This window comes from Rhinolophus sinicus, linkage group LG09 (assembly GCF_036562045.2).
Source record: "Rhinolophus sinicus isolate RSC01 linkage group LG09, ASM3656204v1, whole genome shotgun sequence".
NCBI lineage: Eukaryota > Metazoa > Chordata > Mammalia > Chiroptera > Rhinolophidae > Rhinolophus > Rhinolophus sinicus.
Window position 1 is genome coordinate 31,895,411 of NC_133758.1, and position 17,688 is coordinate 31,913,098.

The window sequence follows — 17,688 nt, forward strand, 5'->3', positions numbered from 1 at the left end:
CAGATTTTAATATCAATCCAGGTATTTCCACATCCATAGCTGTGTGATCTTGGGCAAGATATATAATCTCTCAAAACTTCAATTAATTTTTTTCTGAAATATGAGTAATATAAGTACTTTTCTCAAGGGTTGTTTGGAAGACTAAATTAGATAATGAATCTAAGCTTTTTGTATTAATGCCTACACATCCTAAGCACGAAATATGAGTTAGGTAGTAATTTTTATTATAAAATTAGGTTAGTACTGTTTGCTACTTTGAAGTACATATTTCAATATTTATTTATGATATAGTGAATTCTTTGAAAAATACATATGTTTTAAACTGTAATATAGCTTTTAATAATTCATTCTTCTTTGTTCTCCAATGAGCTTGAATCTGATATTATGATTAAAGTACATACATGTAAAGGGCTATGTTTGTTTGACTTTTTTCTTGGTTGAGCACAACAATTTACATATAAAGATTTTTTGAAATAATATTTTATATTTATAATGAATAACAATGTAAAGAGAGTGAAAAGAGTTGAGAATTGGGACACATGAAACCTGGGTTCTATATCAGGCTCAATTTGTCCTTTGGCAAATTATTTCATCTGTTGGGGTTTCAGTTTCTTCAGACTTTAGAGAAGAAACTTGGTACTGATTGTCATGGCATTTGCAGTGATTATAATTCTGCAATAAACTCAGAACAACTCTATTTTCAAAACTATACTATTTAATTACTGGCAATGTCTAATCATATCTCTTTGCTTCTATTTATTTTTTCCACTTCATACAAAAGAATGCATGATTGCTTTATTCTGATTTTTTTCCCTAAAATCTGAAGTATTAGGTTATCCAGTGACCTTAAAAAATATCTAGATCCACTCAGCCAATACGTTCTAGTTTTTGAGAAGACCAATTTAATATATCTGGGGAAGACCCAACTCTATCATTTTCTCAGAAAGGGAAATTATATAAATTATCATGCATAACAACTTGTACTGTTCTAGTAAGAGTCATTTCCTATTTTATTTTTAAAATTAAAACAGAATTTGAAAGAAAGTGCTACTAATTTTAATTGAAGGGATATTTTACCTTGTGTTCTCTGTTCAACAAAATTTTATGCGTTAAATACTTGTGTGTTCATTACTATAATTTAATCATCCTAATAAAATTATGTATTATACATTTATACACATATAATTCCAAAATTATATATTCATAATTTTGAATTGCGATACCTGATAAAGATAGAAAAATAAATGAGGAATTGAAATACATCTTTTTGAATTTCATGCAGCTATCAATATTTATTTTATTTAGGTTCTGTTAATTCAGTTGCTAGAGCTAGATGAAGGTTCTAATAATATAGTTTATTATTCACTTCTATTTGAATAATGCTAGCTATAATCAAATAAGTTTGTTTTTGTTTTTTGTAATGGAAAGTTTTCCCACAACACCTTTGCCTCAAAACATAATTCAGTTGAGAAGGACAACACTGAGTACTTAACTCCCATGTGATTTAGATTATATTTTTGAGTCATGCTGTGGCCATCTTTTAATCAGACAATGATTTTGTAGCTTTAATATATTTTTGGTTCTGGGCTGAACTAACTTATCTGTACTCAGTGAAATACAGAATGAAATGAAGAAGCAGTATGAGTTTTAAAATTACATTTACATTTTTATGATAATTTTTTAGGTTTGCCTCATTTGACTCTTCTCTCTCTTCCCAGCATACACACACACAGCCTTAGCTTTCTAATTTCCTTCTCAACACTTCTGCTGCATTTTCCCTGCCACTTCAATGGACTGTCTTCTCTTTGTTTTGCAAAAAATAACATTACAAATATCCTGATGCTTTATTGTCAAAGTTGTCTAACCATTCTTTCAGACATCTCACAAGGTTAGCAGATGGAGACTGTATGATTTACCTTTCCTACCTATTGTCTACAGAGGTTACTTTGGAGGTGGAAGCATGAGGAAGTTGGCTGAGGCAGCTACAGAAATTACTTCCTAGTTCAAGCAAGGTCAGAGCCTGGTCTCTTTCTACAGTACAGAAATTCCACTGAAGAGTATCTGTTTCAACATTGTGGTCTAAATTTAGCTATTCTGGAATGTTATTTGAGACATACACCCCATGGTTCAGTTTGCTAAACAGCACATTTTACATGCCAGTGTTAGCAAAATGAATCAAGTACCATAAAGACATGTTCAAATTCATTTACAAAAAAAAAGTTCTTTATTAGTTCAGAGGTTTCTAATAAGTCATCCATACATATTTTAGATTGAGACTTTGAAAACCCTAAGATGTCATGCCACCATATACGCTAAATTCCAGAAAGACTCTTTTATTTTGTAATATATTTTGCTTTCTTATAAAATCTGATTTAATTTTCATGTTACTTATCTTTCATTTACTTCTCTTCATTTAAAAAACTCCTCAATGTCATTAAGTACTTCATCTTTCACTTAGATGATTTTGTATGTAATTATGGGGAAAGAAAATAGAAAACTTTTCCGATTATCACAAATGATATGGTTAGTTGCAAACAATTTATAGTTAATTAGGACCTTAGTTGGGGGTGTTAATTAATTTGTATGTGGGCTATATAGATGATGGATTTCTAAATGTAACTATTAAATTAATATTAACTCATATTTCTGAATAAAACATGTAGACACATACACATCTCAAATCTAAAGCATCAAATTTTTGTTATATCAAAATGGTCCTAGGACTGACTTTTTACTTTGTATTTAAACTAAAGTAAGTACTTGTTAAAGGATTTAATCATATCAATTTTCACAACTTAGACTGTAAATATTCATAATATTTCATATTAAGATTGACATGGTCTGAGTGTCTGTCAATTTTTCCAGTTATGTTTCAGCCCTGTCATTTGTTTTTGTTTTGTTTTGTCATATGTTACAAAAAAATTAAAGGACTTGTTTTATTTGTGAAATCCAGTCAGCAGTTTTTCCACTGCCTGTTCAAACTCCAGCTTAATGGCCCAGACTAAATACTTGTGACAATGGAGTTATGGGAATGAATGATGAATCTGTGTAGTAACTATAGCTTTAAGCTCTGACTAGCTTACAGTTTTCACCTTTGCAATTTCCATTTCCTCTTTTTATTGAATAAGTTCAGTTGAAATAAATGGATACTCCTGCACATCCTGTGAGCTCTTCTGAGAGTAGCATTGGCCTTTTAATGATACTGTTAATAATTTTTTCTTGTTTGTTTTCTCTCTCTCTCTCTCTCTCTTTTGTTTTTTTTAGTCTCGACCTATTCCTTCCCACCTTACTTCAGCAGTTGCAGAGAGTATCTTGGCTTCAGCCTGTGAGAGTGAGAGTAGAAATGCCGCCAAGAGGATGCGTCTCGATAGACAACAGGTACCGAGGAGTTTTGGGGTGTGGTGTACACCAGCTGTAGAAAATACGGTTAATTTAGTCTGACTTATGTAGAAGAGCAAAAATTCTTGAATGAATTTTGAAGTACTCAAATGTATAGTTTTTTTTTATCTGTGATAAGAATTCCATTTGAAAGTGCATGTTAATGAAATCAATGAGGATTCAACAGCAAAAATTTTCTGTGATGAACAATGGATAGTTGTAAAATTAATGAGTTATGTCTCTGTTCACTATCCAAGGTGAAGGCTAATTACTTATTTAAATAAGGGATTCTAACTGGTCACAGTAGTTTTGTAAATTTACCTGACCGTTTATGATAATGACATGATGGTATTCATTTTGAATGAAAGTGAACTTTTCTTTAATTTACTGTGGTTTACTGCTAAATATCAATAGATTATGCTGGGAATGAGGAAAGCACGAGATAATTTGAAAGACTAGAAAGCCATAAAATGGAGGTATAAAATAATGAAAATCTATGTCTAGAGCTTGCTTCCTCATTAATTAATCATTTACTGTATACCAATTAAGAATCATCTTCCTTTGTCTCTTTTCTAAGGAGGTAAATCCTGTAGATGTGTATATTTTTTGTGCATTCCTCACTGATGTTTGACTCAGTTTTTCCCTTGGTTTATGTGTATTAGTCTGTCTCCCTGTCTCATGTCTAGAATATCTTCATCTGTTTTCTTTTTCTCTCCAGCCCTCCTTCTTAATTATCTATAATAAATAACTAAATTATAATATACCGTGTTTCCCCCAAAATAGACCTAACCAGAAAATAAGCCCTAGCATGATTTTTCAGGATGACAGCTCCTGAGCATAAGCCCTAATGCACCTTTTGGAGCAAAAATTAATATAAGACCCTGTCTTATTTTGGGGGAAACACGGTATAATATTAAGTATTACACATAAAATTATGCTTTATTATGACTTTTACATTATTTGGGTGCTTCATATTTCTAATTGAGGTTGGGATGAGAAGACTAAATTATTAATCCAATTTTATTTTTCCTGTGAGCCAATGAGCTTCAAAGAAATAGAAAATAGTTTTTCTATGCCAGGATTAGCATATTGAAAAATGTTCCAGAATGGCATTAATTTTTAATTCATGTGCTTGTTATTAATATGGCATATGCTAATAATTCTTAATGTAAAAAATGAAAGCTTTAGTTAAATAAAAAAATTGTATTAGTCTCAGATAAAATGTATATGAAAAAGCTGGTTTTGAGTTGGTTAATCGTTCTTTGCTAGCAGTATTTATTCACAGATGCATGTCCTCAGTTGATACTTCTATCATTATTATAACTCTAAAATTTATCATACTTAAAATGAGTTATATGCAAGCACTATATACAAGAGCATCTAGCATAGCGATTAGGATTGCACATTCTAGAGTTAACTACATCTGGTTTTGATTCTCAGCTTTACCTTTACTAATTGTATGACCTTCAGAAAGCTACTCCAGTTCTCTGTTCCTAGATTTCTTCACATGCAAAATTAATAATAATAATAATAATAATAATAACAATAATAATAAACCTATAGTGTGGTTTGAGAACCTAAAGGACACATTTATATTATATACTTAGTATTTGCCTGGCATATAGTAAGCATCAATAAATGCAGCCTAGGAAAGAATATTTCAACTGTATTCTAGCTTTTCTGTCAGTGAACTGATGTAAGTAAAACCAGAAAGAAGCATTAATGGTACTATCTCATATATAGGAGTTTTGAAGTCACACTAAGTCTATTTGAGAAACGATCATAATTATAGAAATTAGAATGGTAGAATTCTGGGATTGAATGGGCTCTCCTGGTTGTTGTCTTGCCAATATACCGGACGTGACAAAAAAAATGTATACAAGTGGACACTTTGGTCAACGTTGCTCAAGCAGTAGTTCACCCTAATCAGAAGTGTCTGGACGCTGATGGTAACCACTTTGATCACTTCCTGTAATTGCAGAAGTCAAAAGTGACTTGTATTCCTCTTTTGTTATTGCTATATTGAGTATTACAATTTTAATACAGTTTTCCTTTCGTAAAATGTGTATACATTTTTTTTTGGCACCCTCTGTATATATTCTACCTAGCCTGTATTCTATTAGGTTGGTGCAAAAGTAGTTGCGGTTTTTGCCTTTATTTTTAACCTTCTAAACCACAATTACTTTTGCACCAACCTAATAGAATATCCCTGTATAGTATCAGTTATAGAGCTGTTAGAGTACGAAAATTAAATAACTGATTCTATTATGTACTACCACTACCTATGATATCACTCTACAAAATCCCCAAAGGTAGTCTTCCACCAATATGTGATCAATTACTTGACCATTCTTCTCTTAATCTGTAAAATGGGGATACAAATATCAAATTCATAGATTTATTTTGAGGATTTAATAAGGCGGTGCATATAAAAGTGTACTGCATTTAATAAGTTTACATATTGTTAAAGATAAATTATATTCACCATTTGCTTGAATACCTCAAGTGATAGGACAATCTCACCTCCATGAAAGAAAGACCTACTATTTACTAAAACATGTATCCTATTGTCAAAGAGGTATAATCATTTTGATGGTCATTAAATTGAGCTCAAATTTGCTTCCTAGAGCTTCTACCCTATGAAGAATAGTTGCTAGCGATACTGAGGCATGTCACTTCTTACTATAGTCTTGGGAGTACGGAATGGAAGGGTTCAGGACCAATGGTCCTTGATCCTACTTCCCACGTTAGCTATTTCTTTTTCTGTGTCCTTACACATAGTGGTCATTTATTGCAAGGCTCTGTCACTTGGGAATGGAGGATGTTCAATTGCCCCATAGAAATATTCTTTGCAGGCCCTAGAAGGGTTCAGTGGTCTTGGGATTCATGGGGAAAATGGAGGAAATGACATAGATAATACATTCTAGGTTTATTGGAAACCTAATAGCTTAACATTTTTTTCTTCATTTAGTGTTTTCAATAACCCCATGAGAGCAGGTATTAATATTCACATTTATATACGAGGTCGAACAATTAAGTTTGCGAACTTGTTGCAATGATGTTGCTAACCATTTTTTGATATCAGAGGGATTATTCATTATGAATTTATACCAACTGCACAAGCAGTTAACCAAGTTTACTATTTGGAAGTGCTGAAAAGGCTGCATGAAAAAATTAGATGACCTGAACTTTTCTCCAACAATTCATGGCTCTCGCATCACGACAATGCACCAGCTCACAGGGCACTGTCTGTGAGGGAGTTTTTAGCCAGTAAACAAATAACTGTTTTGGAACACCCATCCTACTACCTGATCTGGCCCCCAATGACTTCTTTCTTTACCTGAAGATAAAGGAAATATTGAAAGGAAGATATTTTGATGACATTCAGGATATCAAGGGTAATTCGATGACAGCTCTGATGCCATTCCAGAAAAAGAGTTCCAAAATTGCTTTGAGGGGTGGACTAGGTGCTGGCAATGGTGCGTAGCTTCCCAAGGGGAGTACTTTGAAGGGTGACCATAGTGATATTCAGCAATGAAGTATGCAGCACTTTTTCTAGGATGAGTTCTTGAACTTAATTGTCAGACCTCGTATGAAGAAACTGAGGTTCAGAGAAGTGGAAGGATTTCTACAAGGTTGCTCAGCTGCCTGGGCAGTCGGTATAAGTTCCTATTATGTGAGGCTGACACTTGTCATCTCTCCACGATCCTGTACCTTATCATTATGTTCACTAAGGGAAAACCTATGTTCAGGTACAAACTCTTCAGACTCATTATTTGTGCCTCTGCTCACAATATTTTTGACAGTGCAGTTTTTTGTTGGAAAACTGTCTGCTTCATTCACAAAGATTGTTTTGTACTCTTCCATAACTAGCAAACCAGGTTTCCCCAGTAAACAAGTTATTTATTCCAAGCATGATGTTTTTCTTTTGATGTGAGCTTGAAAAAGGTTATAAACTTCCGACAAAGTGCTTCACATCATCCAGGGGGAATGGGTTATGCGCTGTGAACACTGATTTAATGTTGGTTTTTTTGTGGTTTTTATTTTTATATTTTAATATATTTTTAGTAGTTAATATATTAAACAGATATTTTAAAATATCTAACCTATTTCTTCTTACTATGAATTCTATGAACTTCATTTGGCACGCTACACAGTGGCTTCTAGCAAGTGATTTTGCACTTCCTACCGAAAAATGGAGATAGGGGAGCCCTCTCCTAATTAGATCTAAACCTTCTTTTTGTCCAAGTAGCGTTAGCCAGAGGTCTTTTGGGTGTTGCCAATGGGATCATCCTTTGCTGTGAGAATTCTTAACCCAACTCACAATTCTTAGAATTTTCTGGTGACTCAGATTCTTCACTGTGCCCCTGCCTGTCTGTAGTTACATGGAAGTTAAAAAATTGGACAGTTAAAGTTGGATTATATTAAGCCACGCATCTGACTACTGGCTGCCTGTAGTAGCCACATGTAGGGCTGTGAATATGTGTGCCCTTCTGAGTTTGTGAAGCTTGATGAATTAATTGGATTTTATAAAGTTCTTTGAGCTGTGAACATGAAAGGAATTATGGATGTGTTAAATACCTTATTTCATACGTCCACCTTGCACCAAAATCCAGAGGAGGCTTGTTATTATGCAGCCTCAGCCCTAAAGCAAGCCAGGGGCAAGGACAGCCATCTTCTGCTCCATCAGGAATCAAATTTTACAGAACTGAGGTCAGTCCCCAATGAGTTATAGAATATATTCCGCATTGCTTTTCTTTTAACATGAAAATTTGGAACTTTTATGTTATCTAGGAAATTCTTTCTCACTTTGACAATGCAAAGGATGGGCAATGTCAGTGTTCACTTTTATAAATCTATGACACAAATTGAAAAATGGTATTTTTCTCTAACTTTATTATTTGGTATTATTTCATTACTGTTTTCTTAGAAACAAAGATATCTCAAGGTTCTTGATTACATATCTAAACAGAGAGACAGAGGCAGAAAGTGAGAGAGAATAGACCCAGCTAATTGCTGGTGATTTATTTTCCATTGGTGTGTACTTTTTGCTGTTTTGCTGTTGTGTATTTTTTGCTTTTCTCTATTTGGTTCATTCAGTCAAATTAATTTATAGTTCTGTCGAAGGGATCACATAAAACCAATGGTCAGGAGCTTCCCCGGCAGCAACAGACACAGCCCTCATGAAAGACAAGGTGGTATGAGTGCTGGGTGACTGAATTTTTGCAGTGACTAGGACAGATGTGATGTGACATTTAGACTCTATTGAAAAGACCACTGTGGGGAGGATAGAGGACACGGCATGTTAGTTGTTTGTGACACAATGAAAGGTGAGATTGCAAGAAATAAAATACTGACAACTGATATATCGCTAAGTTAAATAAAGAAAATCACTGCTAGTAAACCAGCATGAAAACATGGGCCCAGGACCTAAAAATGTTTAGTAAGCCCATAGTTTCTGCTACTCTGTTTTCTTTAGTAATGGTGAATTTACTGCAGCCTGTATCTCTTCATGATGTTTCCTTTGTTGTGTTAGAGTATTAAGGAGTGGGCGTATTATAAAAAGCAATGTAATTGTAGGTACAGAGATTTGAAATATAGCCAGATAAGTGTTGTGGCAGTTTTCATACAGACTTTTTATTTTGTCATGGATGTATTTGAAAACTATCTGAAATACCATGGTGAAGACAATTTTTAGGAGAAATCCAAGATGGTGGAGTAGATAAATACTGTGCCTGCTCCTTCCATGAACACATTACAATTACAACTAAATTATAGAACAGCCAACCGGGAGAACCATCTGAAGTCTGGCTGAACAGAAGTTTTATAACTAAGGATATAAAGAAGAAGCCATGTCAAGACTGGTAGGAGGAACAGAGATGCAGAATGGACCAGCCCTGCAATTCTGTGTGGCGGTTGAGAATCAAGAGGTATATCTCAGCCACAGAGGTGTCCCCTGGAGGAGCGAGGCACCCCAAACGCACACTAGGCTCTCCAGCCCAGAGTACTGGTTCTGGTAAGAGGAGCCCCCACAACATCTGGTTGTGAAAAATAGTGGGGATTTCAACCAAATGGGTGGGACAGAAGGCCACAGGAAACCCAGATATCCTCATAAAGGGCCTATGCAAAGACTCACTCACTTGCAGGCATGCATCTAGGGCTCCAGCAGAGGGATGGTGACTTGGGGGACATCAGAAGCATATAGAGGGGAGACTGATGTGTGTGGCTTCAGAGCCAGGGCTGCTGGACAGTTGCCATTTTCCCTGTGTGGAGTCTTTCTCTTGTGCAGCCAGCAAGCAAGTGCCATCTTTTCTGTGCTGAGCCCTCCCCACACACAACCAAATCTGAATCTAAATGGGTCTGGTTAGCTCTGGGGGGACCCTACCCTACTTAACCCCCAATGCCGGAGGCACTTTCTGAGGGAACAGCCAGCCTTGCCCACATTGCACTCTTTCTTAAAACACTGTCAGAGTCCATGGTCCTCAGGCAGGCGGCAACTGGCCTCCATTTACGCTGAGACTTTTGCTGAGTAGTTCCAGGTTCAGCAATGACATCCAACCAGAGTCTACGTTAGCCTGGTGACCACAACTCTTCCCACTCTAGTGACTCCCTGAGACCCTGCCTCACCCAACTTGCAAACCACACGAGGCGTTATCAGTGGTTGAACCTTAAGGCAGCCAGTAGATGGCAGGCCTCAGGGTGTCCTGGATTTTTGTGGAGCTATCCTGGGCCTTGTATAGAGGCAGCTATTGTTGGTTCCCAGCATGGCCTCTTCCACGTGTCTCCAGGTTTAGCACAGGTAGCAAACAATCATGGGTAGCAAACAACCGTGGATCGCTTTGTAGCTCCTCCCAGGTAGTCCCTGGACAGTCATGGGCAGCGGGTGACCTGAGCCTGCACTGGAGCCCCTTCGAAGAACAAACATACTTGGAGATTTGCTTCAGACCACAGGTGAGCACAACTCACTTAGCCCCACAAGCGACACACACAAAAAGAGGTCTCAACGGACACCAGTGCCTACTGGGGCAAGTCTCATACAGTGAGGTAAGCCTCCTACATAGTAGCATATGAGCTGTGCACATGGCCAAGCCCCAAATCCAATCAGCATGAAAGTCAATCCCACTCACTGACATGCCAATAGCAGTCAAAGCTCAACTATAACAGGAGAGTACACACAACCCATGCAAGGGACACTCCTGGAGCAGGTGACTAGGAAAATCTTGCCAGGACCCCACGGGACAACTACTACATAAGGCCAACTGGCCAAGACTGGAAGACATAGCAGCCCTACCTAATACATAGAAACAGTCACACAGAGAGAGAGAGCCAAAATGAGGAAACAAAGAAATACATCCCAAATGAAAGAACAGAAGAAAACTCCAGAAAAAGAAATAAACAAAATGGAAGCAAGTAACCTACCAGATACAGAGTTCAAAACAATGGTTATAAGGATGCTCAAGGAACTTAGTTAGAACTTCAACAGAGATAGCAAGCATAAAGAAGGACACAGAAACCATAAAAAGTAGAAGTGAAGAATACAGTAACTAAAATGAAGACTGCACTAGAAGGAGTCACCATCAGACAACATGAAGCAGAGAATCGAATCAGTAGTTTGGAAGACAAGGTAGCATAAAACTCCCAACTGGAACAAGAAAAAGCAAAGAAGAGTCCAATAAAATGAGGATAGTTTAAGAGACCTCTGGGACAACACCAAGCGTAACAACATTTGCATCATAAGGGTACCAGAAGGAGAAGAGAGAGAGAAGGGATCAAGAACCTACCTGAAGAAATAATGACCAAAACCTTCCCTAGTCTGGTGAAGGCAATAAACATACAAGACCAGGAAGCACAGAGTCCCATACAAGATGAACCCAAATAGGCCCACACCAAGACACATCATAATTAAAATGCCAAAGGTTAAAGACAAAGAATCTTCAAAGCAGCAAGAAAAAGGCAACTAACTAGTAACTTATAAGGGAGCTCCCATTAGATTATCAGCTGATTTATGAACAGAAACTTTGCAAGCCAGAAGGGACTGACAAGAAATATTCAGTGTGATGATAAGAAAGGACCTACAACCAAGGGTATTCTACCCATCAATGCTATCATTTAGAATCAAAGAACTTCACAGACAAGAAAAAGCTACAGGAATTCATCACTTCCAAACCAGTATTACAAGTAATGTTAAAGGAACTTCTTTAAAATGGAAAAATAAAATCAAAATTATGAGTAATAAAATGCCTATAGCTATATATCCATCAGCAATTACTTTCAATATAAATGGATTAAATGCTCCAATCAAAAGAAATAGGGCTGAATGGATTAAAAAACAAAACAAAATCCTTACATAAGCTGCCTACAAGAGACTCACTTCGGATTGAAAGACACACGCAGACTGAAAGTAAAAGGATGGAAAAATATATGTCATGAAAATGGAAATGAAAAAAACAAAAACAAAACTGGAGTAGCAATACTTATACTAGACAAAATAAACTTTAAAATAAAGGCTATAACAAGAGACAAAGAAGGACCCAGTAATCCCACTTCAAGGTATTCATCTGAAGAAACCCAAAACGCTGCTTTGAGGAGACATGTGCATCTGTATATTCAATGAAGCATTGTTTACAATGGCCAAGATATGGAGACAGCCTGGGATTCTGTCAATGGAAGAATGGATAAAGAGGAGGTGGTACATACATACAATGGAATATTGCCTGGCCTGGGAAGGCAGTGGGTTCTTGCCATCTGCAGTGGCATTTATGGGCCTGGAGGGTTTTGTGCTGAGTGGAGTAGCAGACAGAAAAAGACAGATGCAATATGATTTTGCTTATATGAATATGTGGAATCTAAAGAACAAAATAAAACAGAGGCAAACTCATAGATACAGAGAACATTTTGATGGTTGCCAGATGGGAGGGGTGTTGGGATTGGGAGAGAAAAGGGGAAGGGATTAAGAAGTACAAATTGGTAGTTACAAACTAGTCACGGGGATGTAAAGTAAAGCAGAGCGAATATAGTCAATGACATGGTAATAACTATGTATAGTGCCAGGTGAGTACTAGACTCATCACGGCGATTACTTCTTAAATCATATAAATGTCTAACCACTATGGTATACACCTGAAATTAATATAAAATAATATTGATTGTCAAGTATAATTGAAAAAAATGTGGGGTAGGTGAAGAGGAATAAGAGGTCCAAATATCCAGGTATAAAATGAGTGAGTCACGGGATGTAATATACAGCATAGGGAATACAGTCAATGATATTGTGATAGTGTGGTACAATGTCAGATGGTTGCTGGACTTATTGTGGTGATCACTTCTTCAGCTATATAAATGTTGAATAACTACGGTTTACGCCTGTAACTAAAATAATATTGTATGTTAGCTATATTTGTAATAAAGATATAAGACAAATTTTTAGACAGGCAGCTATCATTTCATATTTCATTTTGTATTTGTATGTTCTTTTAGTAACATTTGTAATCTTTAACAAATACATAGCTAAAAGCAACAGTTTTCAATAGGGTTTTATGCTTAAATTTAAACAAAGAGATAGTAACTGAGATATGGCTTGAAACCTACTTTTGTGTCCCTATTAGGGACACACTCCCATGTCCCTATTCTCAATTATCCTCAGCTTTGATTCTACTAGCATTTTCCTTTCTTACATACAGTATTTGAAGAAAAGCTTCTGTCTTTGAATCTTTCAACCTGTTTCATCATGGCCCTTTCATCCAAAGGAGAAAATTTGTTGTATAAGAAAAACCAAGTACCACTGAGGGTAGTTCTTGAAATACATTGTATTTCCTTTGTAACGTGTAATTTTAAACTGTTTGACATAGAATATACTTCCCAAGTCATCTAATTGTAATGAACCTTATTTTCATCATTAATATTAATAACAACAGTAACAGGAGAACATTTATGGGTGCAGCAGTGTGCAGGGTGCTTTGCCTGTTTTGTGTAATTGTCATGGCTTTTAATGAAGTGAAGAAACAGAGGCTGAGAGCCCTTAGTTTACAGAGTTGCTCAGGATGGACCCCACTTTGATCCAATCCCTGTGCTTTTTAAAATCATGCTTATTGTTACATTTTAAACAATGTTTTAAGACATGTAAGCTTATTTTTGATAATTTGAAAAATAAATGTATAAAGAAGAAATATTGTGCAAAAGTATTTGAGGTTTTTGCAATTATTTTTAACCTTTTAAACCGCAATTGCTTTTGTACCAACCTAATACAATTTGCTAGTAATTTCACCACTGGTTTTATAGTATAATTCTGCTACTTTTTCTGTGCAAAACTTCTTATTTCAAAAAGCAGAATAGTATCACATTGCATCCTTCCATTTAGCCTAACATTTAGAGTATTTGCTGTGACTATATAATCTTACAGATTATTTTTAAAGCCACTTAATAGTCCCTCATGTAGTGTTTTCTAAATTATTATGAACAGACTCTGGGAGTGGTGAATAATCACATTTTTAAATAATAACAATATGGAAATCTTATATCTGTTACATTATATGTTTGCAAACATAGAACATTTTGTAAACAAAAACTATGGAAAAGTAAACATATATGCCAAATTCAAATACTTTAGACATATAAAATACCACTTATGGCTAATTATAATCTATATTTACCAGTCTAATTAAAAATTTTGCATTCATTGTGCACATTATATAATATTTGAGAAACATTATTAGTGGAATATTTATTTACTTGATGGGGAAGGATAGTTTATCTGAATTCTGTTAGTATTTTGTGAGCAAAACAATTCCTTTATGAATTTCAGCATTAGCTTAATAATATGGCTAGGCTTCAAATATGAATTATTAATAATTCCAACTTCTATTTCTTGCAAGATAACTTTTAAATGGGACAAGTTTTAAATTTTATTTTTTCCAAGTTTTTGAATTGCTCTAGGTAATTCCTTAAAGATTTCGTAGATCTGTATCAGTAAGAAATATGATTGAGAGGAGAAAATTACTTATAAATAAGCCTTAAAGTGGTTTATTTAGCAAACATTCCTAACATTGAAGAAATTTTGCTCGGTACAGAGGGTTGAAAACAAGGGGAGGGAAACTTTTACTGAGGTTTTGTCATATACTAGATTTATTTGGATTTACTTTGTGCTTTGAAGATATATTCTTTTAATTAGGGTGTGATCAGATTGTGAGAGCCTGGAGAGACTGCTCCTAATTCCTCCTGGGAAACCCAGGAGGGGTTCCCAGAGGAGGCAGTATTTGACCAGGACCTTGAGCAGTGAAGGAGATTTTTGAGAGACAAAAAAGGTACAGGGTGATATTCCAGACACATGGAGTATTTTCACATGTGGAAGTTTCTTGAGTATTAAAACCAGCAATCTCCTCAGAGGGAAACGTGAAATATTGGGGAAGAAATGAGAGGGAATTGGACATGAAGGATTAAACTAAATGGTGCATGCTATTATAGGTCCTGTTAAATTGTTTGGCTTTTTAAGTACGTGCCAGAGTGGAGTGGGAAGGAGAGTGACACGTACAATTTTTAGGAAGCTTCAGAACCCTAGGGACAAGGAAGTGTAGATGAGACCAGGGGCAAAAATGAGGCTCTGATTCAGCAAGAAATTACTTTCTCTACCAGCTCTCATTTCAGATTTGCTATGTATTGCTATGTAAATACATAAATTTGAGCAAATGCCAAAAAGTAATTATGAAGATTAATCTGGTACAAAATACTCCTATGGTTATAGGGTATTTCTAAGTTAAAAATGAGTGATTGGGGAATACCTACTCTTCCATGACAACATTAGCTCAGCTAATGAGGAATGAAAGTTTAATGTTTTCCTATAGTTTTAGCTTATGTAACTATACGCAAAGATTATTCTTTCTGTCTTAAATGTCTTTTTATCTTTTTCTGTCTTTTGATGGTGTCTCAAAGCACTGACATTACAGTTTTCAGTCAATTTTTTATCTGTTTTTCTTCAATGGAGAATAAAGTTACTTCGGTGTATTTTTCCTTAGTGCACATATTTTCCTTATCAATCAATTCCTATCTGAGCAGTGATCTACAGTGCATTGTTTCATTGGTCCCTCAAAAGCACTGTGAAACATGTAGATCAAATGGTTTTCCTCTTTTAAGGATGGGGGACTCTGAAGCTGAGAAACTTTATTTTTGGAGGGGTGACATGTATGAGTTTTTGGGGGGAGGTAAGAAGAAGCCTCAATTTCTTTTTCTGTTTGTTTGTTTTTCCTTTTTATCTTTCTGTTACTCATTCTACTATTTGGTATTCTGGCTTCATCGAGAATGCTCCCACATTTCTATAGAAATGATTTTCTTTTTTTAATTTTAGGTACATCTTTGGCTTAGTATGTTATTAATTTCAAGTGGATAAATGTCAGGATATGAGTAGGTGGTTTGAATTCAGACAGAGAAATGCAACGTAATATGTTGATACACTTTTCAGTGCCAGTCAGGGGAGCATATGGTTTACTAGGCTCCCCATGAAGACAGCATTTTTGTTAATAGTATTTATTTTTAAAACCTATTATTTTTAGGCTTAGCAGATAAATGAAGAATCTGACATGTTTGGCTTATGCCAATATATTCATTTTTATTATTTATTTTCTCATAATATGTTCATTCCTTATCCTGTCTTTTCTCTGCAATCTAGCCACTTTAAAACCTCATTAGTTACTGTGAAACGACAATATTGTGTGTATTGGGGAAATTTAGCCCTAGTCACAAATTTGTTGTAAAATGAGATAATATAATAGCTTGATAACTTCGATTATGCTTCCTAAAGAGATTTATGATGTTTGACATGACTCGTGTGGTAGATGCAATGAAACCAGTGGCCTCAAGAAACCCATTGTTGTTCTCGGTTACTCAGCACTTGGGGAAAGCAGTGTTTCTGTAAAGCCTGGAGAACCCTGTAATCTAGGTAGTTGAGGATTAGTCTTCTTTTGAAATAGTTTTACTTTTCATTTTTAGTGGAAATCTTTCAAAAATATCAGTGCATCTTCATTTCATAACCGATGTCTTCCGATCATAAATTTTAAGGATTGTGCGGTGCTAACGTTAGAGCTTTAGTTACAGGTACAGGTCCTGCAGTACACATGACAGACAGGTGATTCTAGAGAAAATCCCTCAGGCAGGTCAACTTGCTTTCTTTGGTGATTTATGTTTTTCTGATAATGGTGAAGGGAGCCTGACTTTTTGATAGGCTTGGCAGCAATGTTGATGTTTTTCAATCAATTTTACTGAAATGGTTCAATCTCTTACAAGTTTCTCAACCTCATAAAAAACCACATCTCTGTTCTTTGCCTTGTCAACAATATTTAAAAATTTTTTTTTGCTTCAACCCAGGTATAGATTTCTAAATGACAACGTACGTTTTTAATTACAGCCTGTTAATGGGATGTAAGAAGGAATGCCTCTCACAGTTTTAGGAGTTTATGCAAAACTGTTTTCTAAGAGTCCTTACCTGTGCTCTTTCATCAAAAGATAACTGATGCTCATATACAGCAAATACCAAGCCACCTTTATTTCTAAGCTCATTTTAATGTTTTGCCTTGAATACAAGCAAGATCACCATAGCATTTTAAATTATAAAATTAAATTGCCAGTCCAGTGAGATCCGATGTTAAGATCGAATTTCTCATTAAATCATTTCTCCGGGGACATTCTATGTTCTTATTTTTTTGGTTTTGGTGCTAGTTTTATTTAGGAAACACAAAGTGTTTTCTGGCCCTGATACACAAAGACACTCAGGGAACTCCCAGCACGTGGTGGGAATAGTCACTTTTATTCATCTCTGAGGTTTGTGATTAGCCTCCTGTTTCAAATTTCTCTATGAAAATGTCAGTGAGATTGAATAGAAGTCATGTCATAGTTCTGGGTTTTAGAACAAGGGCAGAGAGCAAAAATACCAAAGAGGTCATAGCTATAACTGTAAACTTAAGTATAAAATAGGTAGATGTAAGTGAAAAGTTTATCTGAATTCCAGAGGCATTACGATTTCCACCAAAAAACAGCAGTTCAAGAAAATCTTTGAACTATACCAATATCTTTCCTATTGGTTATTTCCTCATCTTTGCTGCTTGATTGAATTTAGGGGGTGGGACCTGAGGAATTAGAGGAAGAAGGTAACCTCTGAGTCAGGTCTTTGGAAAACAGTCTAGAGAATCAGCTGCAGTGGAATGTTTTTAATTTATATATAGGCATCTACATGAAATTGCTATACGTGATGGCTAATTTACATCTTTGCAAAAGAAGAGGCTGTTTTTCAAATGATTGAATTATTATATGGGACATATTACACTC

At 35.5% G+C, this 17,688-nt stretch overlaps 1 protein-coding gene across 7 annotated transcripts in view; it reads left to right on the forward strand.

Annotated features, from left to right (window-relative positions):
• The window catches only part of NOL4 (nucleolar protein 4), a 308,057-nt gene that overhangs the window by 231,374 nt on the left and 58,995 nt on the right, over nucleotides 1–17,688 (forward strand). For all 7 annotated transcript variants that reach the window (XM_074340178.1, XM_019740844.2, XM_019740845.2 and 4 more), the window contains one exon: nucleotides 3,265–3,378. In XM_074340178.1, the coding sequence (XP_074196279.1) occupies nucleotides 3,265–3,378 (114 nt within the window). The remainder of the gene's footprint in view (nucleotides 1–3,264; nucleotides 3,379–17,688) is intronic.